General features: G+C 37.0%; 1 protein-coding gene across 13 annotated transcripts in view; it reads right to left on the reverse strand.

The window, feature by feature from the left end:
* The window catches only part of CCDC122 (coiled-coil domain containing 122), a 43,180-nt gene that overhangs the window by 27,281 nt on the left and 925 nt on the right, over positions 1–14,974 (reverse strand). For 6 of the 13 annotated variants that reach the window (XR_008670966.2, XM_055360089.2, XM_055360088.2 and 3 more), the window contains exons 2-4: positions 10,835–10,920; positions 5,325–5,483; positions 4,688–4,797 (exon numbers count right to left, since the gene is read on the reverse strand). Coding sequence is in view for 10 of the 13 variants with exons in the window: in XM_055360089.2 (XP_055216064.1) it covers positions 4,688–4,797; positions 5,325–5,370 (156 nt within the window). In the remaining 3 variants the exon portion in view is untranslated. Of the gene's footprint in view, positions 1–4,687; positions 4,798–5,324; positions 5,484–6,198; positions 6,345–6,548; positions 6,577–10,834; positions 10,921–14,731; positions 14,898–14,974 lie in introns of those variants that run through there. The other 7 variants (XM_055360090.2, XM_055360085.2, XM_055360087.2 and 4 more) reach the window with 4 other exon arrangements.

The following is a 14,974-nucleotide window of genomic DNA, read 5'->3' on the forward strand; positions in this document are numbered from 1 at the left end:
TTTGTATATGGTTTGAGGTGAAATTTGAGGTTCAGAATTTTTTTTGCATGAAAATATCCAATTGTTCTTCTACCATTTCATGAAAAGATTATCCTTCTCTACTGAATTGCTTTGGTACGTCTTCAAAAATCAATTGATATGTGTGGGGCTATTTCTGGGCACTTTAGTTTGTTCCATGGATCTATATGTCTAGCTATATCATATTATCCTGATTACTATGCCCTATAATAAATATTAAAATCAGGTAGCGTGGTAACATGGAAAGATATTTGGTCTTTGCTCCCAGTTATTGGTACAGAGCTCCTAAAACTCTTGTGTATTAGTCCATTCTGTGTTGCTAAAAGAAATTCCTGAGTCTGGGTAATTTATTCAAAAAAGGTTTATTTGGCCCATGATTCTGATGGCTGGAAAGTTCAAGACTGGGCATCTACATCTAGTGAGGGCCTCAGGCTGCTTCTACTCATGGTAGAAGGTGAAGAGGAGCTGGCATTTGCAGCAGTCACATGGTGGGAAAGAAAGCAAGAGGGAGCCGGGAGGCGCCAGGCTCTTTTTAACAACAAGCTCGCAGGGGAACTAATAGAATGAGAACTCCTTTGCTCCCAAAGGAGAACATTAATCTATTCATGACAGGATCTGCCTCCATGACCCAAACACCTCCCACTGGGCCCCATCTCCAACACTAGGGATTAACTTCCAACATGAGGGTTGGAGGGGACAAACATCCAAACCATTGGACCTTGGGATTTCCTAAGTGACAAGGGTGATAGGATGATCTTTTGTTCGAATGAATTAATTCTTGGTGGGTCCCTACATAGCTTTAGGATGGGGGCTGGCTGTCAAAAAGACCAAGCCTTGATTAGAAGACTGAAACTTTTAGCCCCATTTCCCCAGTCTTCTGGGAGGAAAGAGGGGCTGGAGATTGAGTTAATAATGTGATGAAACCTCCATAGGAAACCTTAAACTATGCGGGGTTGAGAGAGCTTCTGGGTTGGTATAAACATATTGAGGTGCTGGAAGAGTGGGGCGCCCAGAGATGGCATAGAAGCTCCTTGCAGGCCCCCTCCCACATACCTATCCCCACGCATCATCTCTTCCATTTGGCTATTCCTGAGTTGTGTCCTTTATAATAAATGGGTAATAGGTGCTTTCCTGAGTTCTGTGAGTCATTCTAAAAATGCTCAAACCTGGTGAGGGGTGCGGGGAAAGTATAGGAGTAGGTTGTGAGAACCTCTGATTTTATAGCCAGTTGGTCAGAAGTATGGGTGGCCTGGGACTTGTGATTGGCACATGAAGCAGGGGCAGTCTTATGGGACTGAGCCCTTTAACTTGTGGGATCTGATGCTAATTCCAGGTAGATACAGTAGTCCCTCCTTATCCAAGGGGAATATGTTCCAAGACCTCCGTGGACGCCTGAAACCATGGACAGTACTGAACTCTATATACACTATGTTTTTTTTTCCTATACATATATACCTATGATAAAGCTTAATATATAAATTAGGCACAATAAGAGAATAACAATAACTAACAACAAAATAATTATAACGATATACTATAATAAAAGTTATGTGAATGTGGTCTCTCTCTCCTGTCTTATTGTACTATACTCAACATGCCCAGCTATTTTGTATTTTTAGTAGAGACAGGGTTTCACCATGTTGGCCAGGCTGGTCTCGAACTCCCGACCTCAAGTTACCCATCTGCCTCGGCCTCCCAAAGTGCTGGGATTAGACGTGAGCCACCACGCCCAGCCAGGAATTTATTTTTCCTTCTTTACAACTTCACAGATGGATGATTTGTCCTTACCATAGATCTTACCAACTTCAGTGTATGATTTTTTTCTTTCCTTTAAGTTAAGAACTTTCACCTTCTCACTTAAAGTAAGTACTTTACAGCTTCTCTTTGGCATATGTGAATTGCCAGCATCACTACGCTGATACTTTGGGGCCATTAAGTAGAATAAGGTTTAGTTGAACATAAGCACTGTGATACTGCCACAATCAATCTGATAACTGAGACGACTACTAAGTGATTAATGAATGGGTAGCTCATATGGCATAGATGTGCTGGATAAAAGGACGACTCACGTCCCAGGCAGGATGGAGCAGGACAATGCGAGATTTCATCATGCTACTCAGAATGACTTGCAATTTTAAATTTACAAATTGTTTATTTCTGTAATCTCCCATTTAATACTTTTACAATGCAGCTCACTGTGGGTAACTGAAACTGCAAAAACAAAACTGCAAATAAGGGAAAACTGTTGTAGTGTCAGAACTGAATCAAATCATTGGACACCAAGTTGGCATCCAGAGAATCAGAAAATTGGTTGTTAGTGTTAGAAAATGTCCCAGGTAGTATAAGATTTCCAACACTTTTCTTCTTCAAAATTGTTTTGGATATTCTAGGTCCTTTGCATTTCCATATGACTTTTAGAATTAGTCTATGTATTTCTCTCCCAAAAGCCTGCTGAAATTTTGACTGGGACTGCGTTTCATGTATAAATAAAATTGAGAGAACTAACATATTAGCAATACTGAGTCTTCTGTTTCATAAAAATGATATACCTGTATATTTAAGTCTTCTTTAATTTTTCTCACCAATGTTTTACAGTGTTCAGCATACTGGTCTTGTAAACCTTTTGTCAAATTTGCCCCTAAGTACTGAATGGTTTCGATGGCATTGTAAGTAGTATTGCTTTTGAAGTTTCAATTTCGGATTTTCTCTTGCCAATGTGCAGAAATACAATATATTTTTGTATATTAATCTTGTGCCCTGCAATCTTTCTAAACTCACTTATTAGTTCTAACAGCTTTTTATAGCTTCCTTGGGATTTTCTTTAAAAAAAATGCCATCTGTGAATAAAAACAGATTTACTTCTTTCTTTCTAAACTGGATGAGTTTTATTTCTTTTTCTTGCATAGCTGTACTGGCCTGAACTACCAGTACCACCTTGAATAGAAGTAAGAGGAGACATATTTTTCTTTTTCCTGATCTTAGGAGAAAAACATTCATTATTTCACCATTAAGTATGTGGCTGGTTGTAGAATTTATGTAGATGTTCTTCCTTAGACTAAGGAAGTTCCCTTTTATTTCCAGTTAGCTGACAGTTATCATGAATGGATATTGGATTATAATAAGTGCTTTTTATGTATCTAGAATTCTTTCTAAAATATAAATTTAATATTTGCTTCTTGCTTAAAATCTGTCAAATGCTCATCAACTTTAGAATAAAGTTGAAGTTTCTTATCGTGGTATAAATCTTCCATGATTTTTCAAAACATACTGTAATTTACATTACCATCAAACTATTTATGGTTCTAGGAATGTACCAATGCTATTTCAGGCCTCTGCAAATGTCCTCTGTGAATATCCTCAGGTTCTTTTTATTTTGAATATTATCTTCCTTACTCCCTAACCTTTAAACCTGTTCTAGACACCTAATCATTCAGATGAACTCCAGCTGCCATTTAAAACTCAACTGAAACATCATTTCTTTTGTGATCACTCTTTCTCTAGTGTTAAATCTGTGTTGTGTTCATGCCTCTACCATTGACACTACTACTCTACATGTAATTATTTGTTTACTTCTTTCTCTTCCCAATAGATGGTAAGTAACATAAGAGTGAGGACAATGTTCAGCAAAATGCTTAACACAAAGTAGGCTCTCAATATAAATGGAATAAAGTCTATGAAAGTCTTTGAAGACTGAAAAGTTTTACAAAAAATTTCTTTACAAAAATATGACATTATTTTTTGAATTATGTTCTACTGTATAGATGTATTCTTTTCTAGAAGTGACTAACATAATACAAGTATTTATAAGAAATCCATATCACCATGATAATACAATTATTGTCATCATATATCTACTGATGCACTTAAAGCCAATGATACTTAAAGCCAATGTCAAATAGCGCCCTATCAGTACCACGTCCACCTGGTCCCCACCAAACACATTAACTCATTTAATCCTCATGAAAAGCTTATGGGCACGTCCTATTGTTATCTCTGTTTTACAACTAAGGAAACAGGAGCACAACAAATTCAATCACGGAACAAAAAGTAGTAAATTTGGCCTTTTGAACTAGGCAGTTCAGCTCCTGAGCCTACTCTTCTCATTTCTATGATATATTTAATAGCAATCGTTACAGAGCACAAGATACTGTTTTCATTTTCATTTCTTTAGTCATATTCACATACTATAGTTATATCTAATTATGTTGCATGCGAAGACCAAGTATGGCTCCCAAATTCCCTGCAGTAGGATTATCAATATATTTAAAAAGGAAAGGAACATAGAGGGAGGCTACTTGAAAGGTTCACTGACAGCAAGTAACTCACAATCCATAGCTTTACAAACACTGGCTTAAAACTTAACATTCCTTCAATTCAGCATTTTAGGAAACACTATCAAATAAGGGAATGTAAAATAATGCTATCTAACATGTTAGGTTTTATATGCTTATCCTATAGTTGCAATGACATTGTTGAATCTTTATATGTTGGGAGTGTAAAATTTTCCATAAAACTGGAATAGCCATGTAAACCTTACTTAGGGAGAACAGAATAATTGACAGAGAATAACTTTAAAAGTGACTCCCAATAATAAGTATTTTTAATAACCTCCTGGTCATTTACTTTTGAAGAAAGTAAAGACATTTAAAAAACTATATAAAGAAGTTACCTTCAAATTGAACAGAACCTTTTTGTTTTTTTCTATCTCTGATGCTTGTGATTGTTGTTGCTTTGCAACTTTCTCTACAGCATCAGCTAATGAACTTGTGTCTTGGTTATCTACAATTAGACAAAAGAAAAAAGTATATAATAAAAATTAAAATACAGCCATTTTAAGAAAGTTATGTTTCTTTACTCAAAATCATGAAATATTTGATACTTTTTCCTCCTAAACTAAATTTAGAATTAGTAATTTTCCCTTGCTGATATAAACAAAACCAAAAGTAAAGGCAACAATAATAGGCAATTCAAAGTTGCCTACTGCAATGTCATACCCGTTCCTTTACGGAACAGTATAAATATTTTGATTGTCCTAATTTTTTTTATCCAGACCACTTGCACATATACTATAATTATAGTGCTACCATAACAACTCTATAGCAATTAGAGTTGATGCATTTGCATTGTAGGTCTGTATTTTCAGGTTGATATGCCTTTGCTAAACACTGTATATGTTTGTCCCAGCTAAATGTAACTGCTTCCATCTATTCTAATTTGCTATCAATTTTAACACAATTATCCTGCCAGACTACTTTTTTGTTGTTGCTGATCTTTTAATTATTTATTTCTTAAGACTGTTTCATTACCTTCTTTAGGAAATCCTTGACTCTTCCTTTCTTTGTTGTCTGACATTTTCTGTGTCTGTAATCTCTTTTCCCCTTTTTGATTTACCTTCTTTACTCCTACTCGATAATCTATATTGATAATCTTTCACTTTTGTTTTTTCCTGTTGTATATTGGTGATCCTGAAAGGTAAATTAATTGTCAAACATGTCACAGGGATGTCAATGACATTTTATCATTAGTGCCAAGAATTAGAATACAATGGTTAAGTGATTTTGGAATGAAAGTAGAACTGCATTTGTATTTTGCTTCTCCTGCTTTTCCACTGTGGTGACCTTGAGTAAGTTTCTTAACTTCTTTGATCTTCAGCCCCTCATCTTTGAAACTTCATAAGGCTGTTCTAATAATTAAAGTAATACATGTAGCATGCTTAGAACAGTACCTGATATACACAGCATAATTATTTTGGGTTAGTATTAATAGTATGTACCTCCAGTACTATGATGAAATAGATTCTGAGACTATAACCAGAATCTGTGAGAAACAATATCAATAATTATTAACAATTTCTGCTATGCATGTGGAATCCAGGAAATATAGCACTCCTGTCCAGTGCTATTCTGGAGAGGGTAGGCCCTAAGCAAATTTTGATCTACTCTTTATTTAGGAGTAATGATAGGAGGAATAAGTATTTTTCTCCTTAAATCACTAAATATCTTTTCTAAAGATCAATTAACTACAAAGCATTCATGTACTAGTTACATGTGTTTAAAAAAATTTAAAGGATTGAAACCTTATATGCAACAAAAAAGAAAAGCAAAGTTAAATCGTTTCCTGTGTAGAGATCAAATCTATCTAGAAATATACAACTAAGCTAAAGAAATCCTGAGAGCTTACCTAGCAGATTATCATAACCATTCCTTGAAATTTATAATTCTTTCCTGTCGCTTCATGTCACTTCCTTCAAATCTCACTTCAAACTTACTCCTTCATGAAGTCTTCCCTGATGCTGAGCCATTCACTCCGTTCACGTTACATCCTTTCTGCTCAACACACAGAACTGTCCCAGGTTAGTGCTAATGAATCCAAATCTGATTTTCTCTCTAGCTCTTTCATTTGGGTTTCACGGTCACAGACTTCATCCTTTAATATATCTACCTTGAAAAATGCATGCCCTCTACATTTATACTTTCAGTATATACTGTCAGTTCTCTCAATTAATTACAATGGTAAATACTTATACTTACTTCGTGCTAGTCACTGTTGTTCCAAGTGCTTTAGATTAAAAAAAAATTATATAGTGTTTATTCTGTGCCAGATGGTGTTCTAAGAACTTTACAAATAGTAACTCATTTAACCCTATAAGGTAGATATTATTACAATTTTCATTTTACAAAAAAAAGTACAGGGAGGTACACAAATGGATATAAGAATTTACCCAAAGAGAGCCATTCAATGTAAGATATGTGATTTGAATTCAAGTATTTTGGCTCCAAAGTTCATGCTCTTAATGCTAGACTATGATAGACTACCAAGATTATGATTTTTTATGGGAAGAATTATGTCTTCCATATATCACTCCAGAATCAAACTAGAGTCATCCCACAGTATATGCAGGGGATTGGTTCCAAGTTACCCCCTTCCCCACTTCATATCAAAATCTGCGCAAATTCAAGTCCCAAAGTCAGTGCTTCGGAGCTCACTTACACGAAAACTTCGTCCTCCTTACATGTGGGTTTCAAGTTCCGCGTATACTGTATATTTGATACTAGTTTGGTTGAAAATACTCATGGATAAGTGGACCTGCACAGTTCAAACCTGTGTTGTTCAAGGGTCCACTATATTTTGTATTCCTATGATGCTCAAACGTCACTTTAATCAACTTACTCTTTCTATTCCCACTACTACCATCTACATTTCTTCTTCGAGAAACTATTCTGGTAAAGTGCATTTATAGAGCTGCTGCAGCTCCAACAGACCTCCAATGGCCTAATGACACAATTTGCATGCCTGAAGAGGTAATCCAATGAGTTCTTCATGCTCTTACCTAGCAGTAAATTCCTGCTAGGTAACTTACTTTCCTGGTGAGTCCCCATTTCTCTCTCCCCCAAATCACAGTGCAATTTCCATAAGCTGCCTAAAATATTGTGGGCATAATTCCCATTAAATTCTACATCCCTATTAACTTCAGTCTTCAGAAGAAACCAGGTCATTCTTCATCATGATAACCCATCCTTATTCAGCTTGGTGAGTCCTTTAGTGTGATGCTGTATTACCCACTCCCCAACCCTTTTCTATCCTTTCACTTTGACTTCTCAAATTCATGGGCCATCTTCAGCAAAGTCCTTTCTATTGTCAATCTTTTCAGTGAACTTCCCTTTTACCTTTTGGCTTTAACTGAAGTCCAAAGATACAGCTTCCTCATCCTCAAGCCACTAAGTCTGGAGATGAAACATTTTTTTCTGTTCTCCATTCCACTGCCACCATATTTCCTTTTCTTCTCTCTAAAACCCTCTCTGGTTTCTTTGAAATTCAGGCCATAGACTATATAGGCTTTAACTTTCCTTGCTGTTATCAGCTGTCATCCAGGTCTTGGAAGGCTCATTCCTAGATTACAGCATCTGACTTACTGTTCCTCTATCACTACTCTCTTGTATTTCTTTGGAAATTTCAATATCCACAAAAATAGTATATCTAAATCCCTGAACGCTCAGTTACTTGATGTCTCCTTTCATCTATTCTCCCCAGCAACCCATAGAGTATAACTCTACCTTATCCATAATCTCAGATGCAAACTACTGTTTATTTTTCTAGCTCATCCCATCTAGTATTTTGACAGTATGTGCTGTTTAACCCCGCAAGACTTCCAATCCATCGACTCTTGTATCTTTACACATTCCCTTAGCCCTTCATGTATTCTTCCCTCCTTACTTGGCTTAGATTCCTTTACATTCACCCTCATTTCCCTTACAGCTCACTCCCTGTCCTAATTCCCTGGAAGAATCTCAACCAGCTGCTTTGCTTATACTCAAGTAGCTGAATATGCTTAAAGAAAGACATACAACTATGCTGTTGACTCACTTTAAATTCAAGACCATTTATGTCAAGTGGGCCCTTGATCCTAGGCTCTTAACATGCACCAAGTTATGTAGATGATTGTTTCACTCTTTATCCTCTGTCTTCAAACCTCTCACACCTCTTTTCCCTTCCTTTGAGTTGGTAATTTACTTTCTAATCTAACTGAGATAGAAGAAAAAAATCAGAGAAGATGGTAAATTACCCATCTACCAGATTTGGTACCTGCACCTGTATATCAGCATACTGTTTTCTTGCAATAAATAAAGTGTTCTTGCTCCTATCTAAGGCCAATCCTCTACTTTTGTACTCCTTTCTCACAGACATTACTTCTCTGAATGGTCCCTCAACAGAATTTCCCCATTTACTTGGTCAAACGTATTATTCTGAACAGCCCATCATAAATCAACAACCACTACCACCACCAACCTTGCTTGACACCATAACCTCCTTCAGTACTGACCCATTTCTTTGCTCCCCTTTAAAGCCAAGATCTTTGGTCTCCACTTCCTCTCCTCTTTCTTCTTGAACCCACTAGAACCAGTCATTTATCACTGTACTTTTAAAACTTTTATCACGGTATCTATGAGCTCCACATTGCCACATTCAATGAACAAGTTCCGTCTTCATTTTACTTGACCTATTGGCATCATTTAACACATTTGATAATTACTGCCTTCTTGAAATACCATACTTCTTGGTTTCCTTTGCTGGTCCCTTCTCATCTTTTTCACTTATGTCACACCTCCTAGTGCTCGGTCCTCAGGCTTCCTTCTTTTCTCATACTTATTCTACATGTGATGCCATCTAGTTCTATGGCTTTAAAATCCACCTATAGGCTGACAATTCCCAAATTATATCTCTACCCTGAACATCCCTTTTGAGCTGTAGACTCATACTCATTGCCTACCTGATAACTCCATTTGGATTTTTAATAGGCATTTCAACTCAATATATCACAAACTGAATTTTTGATTCCTCTGTCCACTCTATTACCACCATTAAACCTGCACCTTCATAGTCTTCTCTACCTCAGTAAATTATAAGTTCATTTTTCTTGTTGTTCAGGCCAAAAACCCTGAATTCATTAGCAGGGAGGTCTCTACAAGGGTATAGAGCCCAAGGCAATTCAACTAGACTTGCCCAAGGCAATAATAAAGGAGATCTTATTGTTGATGTTTCATAGGCCCTTTGAGAAATTCTTAACACTCCAAGGCTGCTGCCCCGATTGACCTACCCAAAGGATGAGCCAGAACCTTCACTCTTTTTCCATTACAAGCTGCATGCAGTTCTTTTGGCAAAGCCCATTGGCTCTACCTTTAAATTATACTGGAATCCAATCACTCCTTACCAATTCCAAATACTATCTTAGTAGAGAAGCCTTCCCTGATAACTCTCTCTTTCACCCTTGCCCTGCCTCATTTTTCTTGACAGCATCTATTACCACTGACATCTCATACACTTCTTTTCCATATCCTTCTACTAATGTAAGCTCCATGATGGCAAACGTCTAGAAGTGCCTGGCATATAACAGGTGTCTAATTATAGTCTATCTCCACTCCAGTTTGCCCTTTTCTAACAGAATAATGCTCCAAAAGCACTATTCTGATCACGTCAACATCACAGCCAATCTTTCAATTCCATTTAGATGGCATTTTCTTTAGAAGGTCTTTCTCAATCTTTCTGGGAAGATATGGTCTTTCTCTTTTTAGAAGAATTGTTTCAGTATTTCTATTATACCATTTTAGATAAAGGTATAGGTCTAGAGTAAGACAGAGCTAGTTTTAAATCTAGATTGCACTACTTATTAGCTTATTAGGAAAATTATTTCCAACCTGGGCCACAGATTCCTTACTTATAAAATGGGAACAATATTAGTGCCTGCTTCATTAGGGTTATTGTGAAGACTAAATGAAATAATGCATGTAAAGCATTTAGCAAATTCCTGTCACACAATGAATACTCAACAGATTTTTATTTTTATTATTTTCATTATTTTATAGTATCTTTCTCCATTAGAGTGTAAGCACCGGGAAGGCAAATACAGTGTTTTATTTATTTTTGTATTCCTTAAAGTATTTGATAAAGTAACCTAAAGAATAAAGAAAATTGGATTTATACAATAAAAATAAAGTAACTAGTACTTCTCGATCTCTATTTCTATAGCAACATAAATTGAAGAACTCTTGGATAATATTTATTTAAACCAACTATTCATAAAATTCATGCTGTAAAATTGGAAAAGTTTTAGTTTTTTTTTTTCCCAGACTTCTGTTGTGCAATGAAAAGAAAAATGAAAACAAACTACTGCCATCTACCGATAATTCATTAGAATTGCATAAATTAAGGAAACAGGCTTTAGAGACAACTCTTTTCAAACATGTTTTTAAGAGAAGTTAGAACATCATCAGAGTCATCCAAAAAGAATTAATTGAATAATTAAAAATAAACTGTATACCTATTATATACCAGTACCGCTGAATCTGCTGACACTAGGGATTACTTCCTTTTCTGGCCAGGCAATAAGATTAGAGTTTCAGGGCACTGAAAAAGAAAGAAACCAGAGAGTTTGTACTGTTCCTTACCTCCTTATCCAAGATAATATAGGCAACATTCATACATTATCCACACTGCTTCTAGGTTTCTACCAAAGGAGGGGCTTTGCTGAATGTATAGACAGTACTGGACTACCAAAACATCTCGTTTTGGAGTGTAGACATTAAGGGGTTGGTCTGCAGCTCAAATCCAAGCCTTAAAGGATGTCCAGGCAACTGTTTCGAAAAGATTTCTACCTCTGGGACAGAAGTTATATAGACCTTTGGTGAAATCCAGTTATAACCTACCTGCTTGTCTCATTCAGAGAGGCAAGGGGCAAGGTCTTTTATTTCCTCCCCCTCTAAACAAGTAAACATGATTTCCAAACCAAGAGGAACTTTATAGTGGGTTAAATGGTGCCCTCCCGCACATCCAAAGATATATCCACGTCCTAACTCCCAGAACATGTAAACGTGACCTTATTTTGAAAAAGGAGTTTTGCAGATTTAACTGGGTTAAAGATCTTGAGATGAGATCATCCTGGATTTAGGGTAGGTGACTGACTATGCAAATGGACAATGGCCAGACCATATGTAAAAACAGAACTCTGACCCACAACCTGCAGCAAGCAACCCAGGAGACTAACCCATTATCTACAGTAACCAGTCCAGGAAGTCTATAAATTAGACTTGTAGAAAGTTATATCATTATCTCTAATAACAATCCTAGGAGACAAACTATAACAATTGTCCCAAATGGCCAGTACTGGATTAATAACTGGCATCTTCCCTAACTTTTGTCCCCATTTCCAAGTTGAGACTAACAAAAAGAAGCCATAGAATGCTCCACTTCTAGTTAGCCTGCCTGCAGCTTCCTCATGCTGAGAGCCTCTAATCAGGGCATGCCCACTCCTCTGCCTGCCTTCAACTTTGCTAAAATGCAGGAGATTGTGGCTCCCTCCCTTACAAGGCCTGAATAAATAGCTTTTGCTTGTTCTCATTTGATTGATCTTCATTTATTTCTACACAAGAATCCTTATAAGAGAAAGGTAGAGGGCTACTTGAGACTCAGACCCACATGGAATAAGACCATTTGACGATGGAGGCATGGAGCTCGAAGTCACTTAGCCCCTAGGCAAAGAACACCTGAGGTCACCAGACAACAGAAGAGAAAAGTGAACCACCAAAAGGTGCAAGGTGCTGTCAACACCTCAGTTTCATCATCTGGCCTCCGTAACTGTGAGAGAACAAGTTTTTGTTGTTTTTAGTCACCCAGTTAGTGCCAATTTGTTATGCTAGCCCTAGGAAACTAACAGAAGCTTTTAGCAAGGAAATTTGCATCTGCTACATGGCTTTTTCTGGAAAGATCCATAAACCTTAGTGTAAATGGCTTAAAAACAACTGTTTTGTTCTTTAAAATTATACTTGTTCTCATGAGAAGATTTACATAGCATTATAAAAATGTCTGGTGAGTTCTTCAGTAGTTCCCTTAATAGCCAGGCACTATCTCTGCCCTCAAAACACTCTAGGCAGAAAGACACACAGTCAATTAAAATGGAGAGGCGCAGTAGCTTATGTCTAAGCCTATCTACACATAACCTCTAACCACTTAACTCACTCTATTACCTTTGTAAGTCATAAGTGATTAATTCCCATATCATGCTAGGAAACTGTTAACTAGTAAATCTGCCTATTTCTGCTCCTATCAATTGACTAGTTCAATCTTATGACTTACTTGTGTTTGTTTGCAAACCCGTTTTTGCCAGTTGTGCTTGATATTGTGCTTTCGTAACTTAATATTGTATAAACCAATGAAATAGTGTGGAAATTGTTGTTTCTTTAAAAATCTATGTTTAATATTTTGGAAAGACCCAACAAAAGTATGTGAGATTAACTGTAAAAGATTATAAAATATAGCGATGGCTCATGCCTGTAATCCCAGCACTTTGGGAGGCTGAGGCAGGCAGATCAAGAGAGGTCAGGAGTTCGAGACCATCCTGGCCAACATGGTGAAACCCCGTCTCTACTAAAAATACAAAAATTAGCCAGGCGTGGTGGTGCACGCCTGTAATCCTAGCTACTTGGGAGGCTAAGGCAGGAGAATCGCTTGAACCCTGTGGAGGTTGCAGTGAGCCGAGATCGCACCACTGTACTACAGCCTGGCGACAGAGCGAGACTCCATCTCAAAAAAGAAAAAAATTACAAAGTATAAATCTGCCCTCAGATTGCTTCACAGGTGCCTTTAAGTTATTTTCCCCTTAAAAGAACAAAATCTTGGGAAATCTTAGCTGATGGTTTATGGGTACGGTTTATGCAAGAGATAGTATGCAGAATTCCAATCAGTAGACTACATGCAAAGAAAAGGTCTTGGATCTTCTCAATAGATGGGCAAATGAACACACAGTTGTTTTAGGTTAGAATACAGTTTAAGTTATTTGTTATACTTTTTCACGATTCTGTGGTTTAACTGACCTTTTTTCTTTTAAAAAAAGCCTTTTTTAGATATAATTTACATACCACAAAGTTCATCCTTATAAGGTGTACAATTCAATATTTAACCATTTTTTCCACTTACTGCTTGGCTAGGGGCCCAGACTACATCTATGAGAGGGCTTCCTCATATGAACAAAATGTAAAGAAGCTATTAATTTTGCTTGATGAGGGATGGGGATTCAGGGAAGATTATGTTTGAGCTTGAAGAGCCTTGAACAAAAAGTAGCAGTTAGGCATATAAAAAGGAGGGTATTTTGCTAAGTAGAGGAATTGCAAATGTAAAGAATGAAATCATGTGGCCTCCAAAGAACAGCTTTTATTTGAGTGGCTTGGGAATAGGGTGTTTTTATTTTTTCAAATTTAATTATGCATCTAAATCATACATAGAGATTAAAACAAAACAAAAAAGCAAAGCAAAACATGCTCAGGCCTAACTCCTAGAGATTCTGATTCAATGTATATCTGGGGTGGAGTCTCTACATTAATTTTTTTTTTTTAAGTTGCACTTGCAGTTCTGATTTGCAGCCAAGACTAAGAACCACTGGAGTAGGATAGAGTGAAAATGGGATGAGGAAGTGTTAGGACATGACACTAGGACCAGATGGTGAAAGGAAATGGTATGCAAATACAATATAACAAACTCTCTTCCCTGACAACTTCATTCTTTTGAAATATTTTCTTTTTCATTTTTTTTTACTGCCACTACTTTTGCATGAAAGAATACGAATCCCACCATTGTAAAAACAGAGATAAATGTTTAAAGCCTTTTTAACTAAAAGACCTCTATTTTGCTTGAGGTATTAAGCTGGTGCAAAAGTAATTGTGGTCTTTGTCAATGGCAAAAACCGCAATTACCTTTGCACCAATCTAATGATATTTAACATAAACAAACTCAGGGCAGAGTGCACCTTCTGATTGGGTGTACCATCTACCGCTCAGGGCTCTTTAACAAATGACCAAAGAAAATATGAATTTTGACAAAACCGGTGCTAGGGCTATTGAAGGGTGGGTTTCTATTCTGGGTTAGTGCTCCCAGTCTCTAGTCAAGCACAAGAACATGCCCACCCCAGAGGGCTCTTCCAAATTCCCAGCTATCTGAGATTATGAGACAAAGGTTCTTTAGCGCCTAGCAAATGGGCAACAATGAAGATAAAAGGGACCTCTCCTTCCATCATAACCAGTTCCCCAGGAAGCACCATTTCTCTTACTCTTGGAAGGTCGGATATTTTTTCCCTTTACCATACACTGGCCTTCCATGTCCTAACTGCTATTTTCAAATAAATGAACGTTATATTCTTGGAGGACAGATCAGGGATGCTAAACTGCACCTTTATCATGATTTTAGGGATGAGCGCTTTTTACTTAAGTCCTGCTAGTGGCACATATTTTAAAAGGCTATAGAGGACATCCGTGTTGTCAACACAAGTGAAGGCGCTCGGAAGAGTGTTGGTCAGCAAGAATCAGCACAAAGACATTGGAGGAGAGACAACAGCTTGTTTCTGGAAACAAATGAACAACAAAAAAACACTAAAACATCTCGAGGGCCCCTGACTTGGGCCCTGCAAGGGAAA

This window comes from Gorilla gorilla, chromosome 14 (genome assembly GCF_029281585.2).
Source record: "Gorilla gorilla gorilla isolate KB3781 chromosome 14, NHGRI_mGorGor1-v2.1_pri, whole genome shotgun sequence".
NCBI classification, from domain to species: domain Eukaryota; kingdom Metazoa; phylum Chordata; class Mammalia; order Primates; family Hominidae; genus Gorilla; species Gorilla gorilla.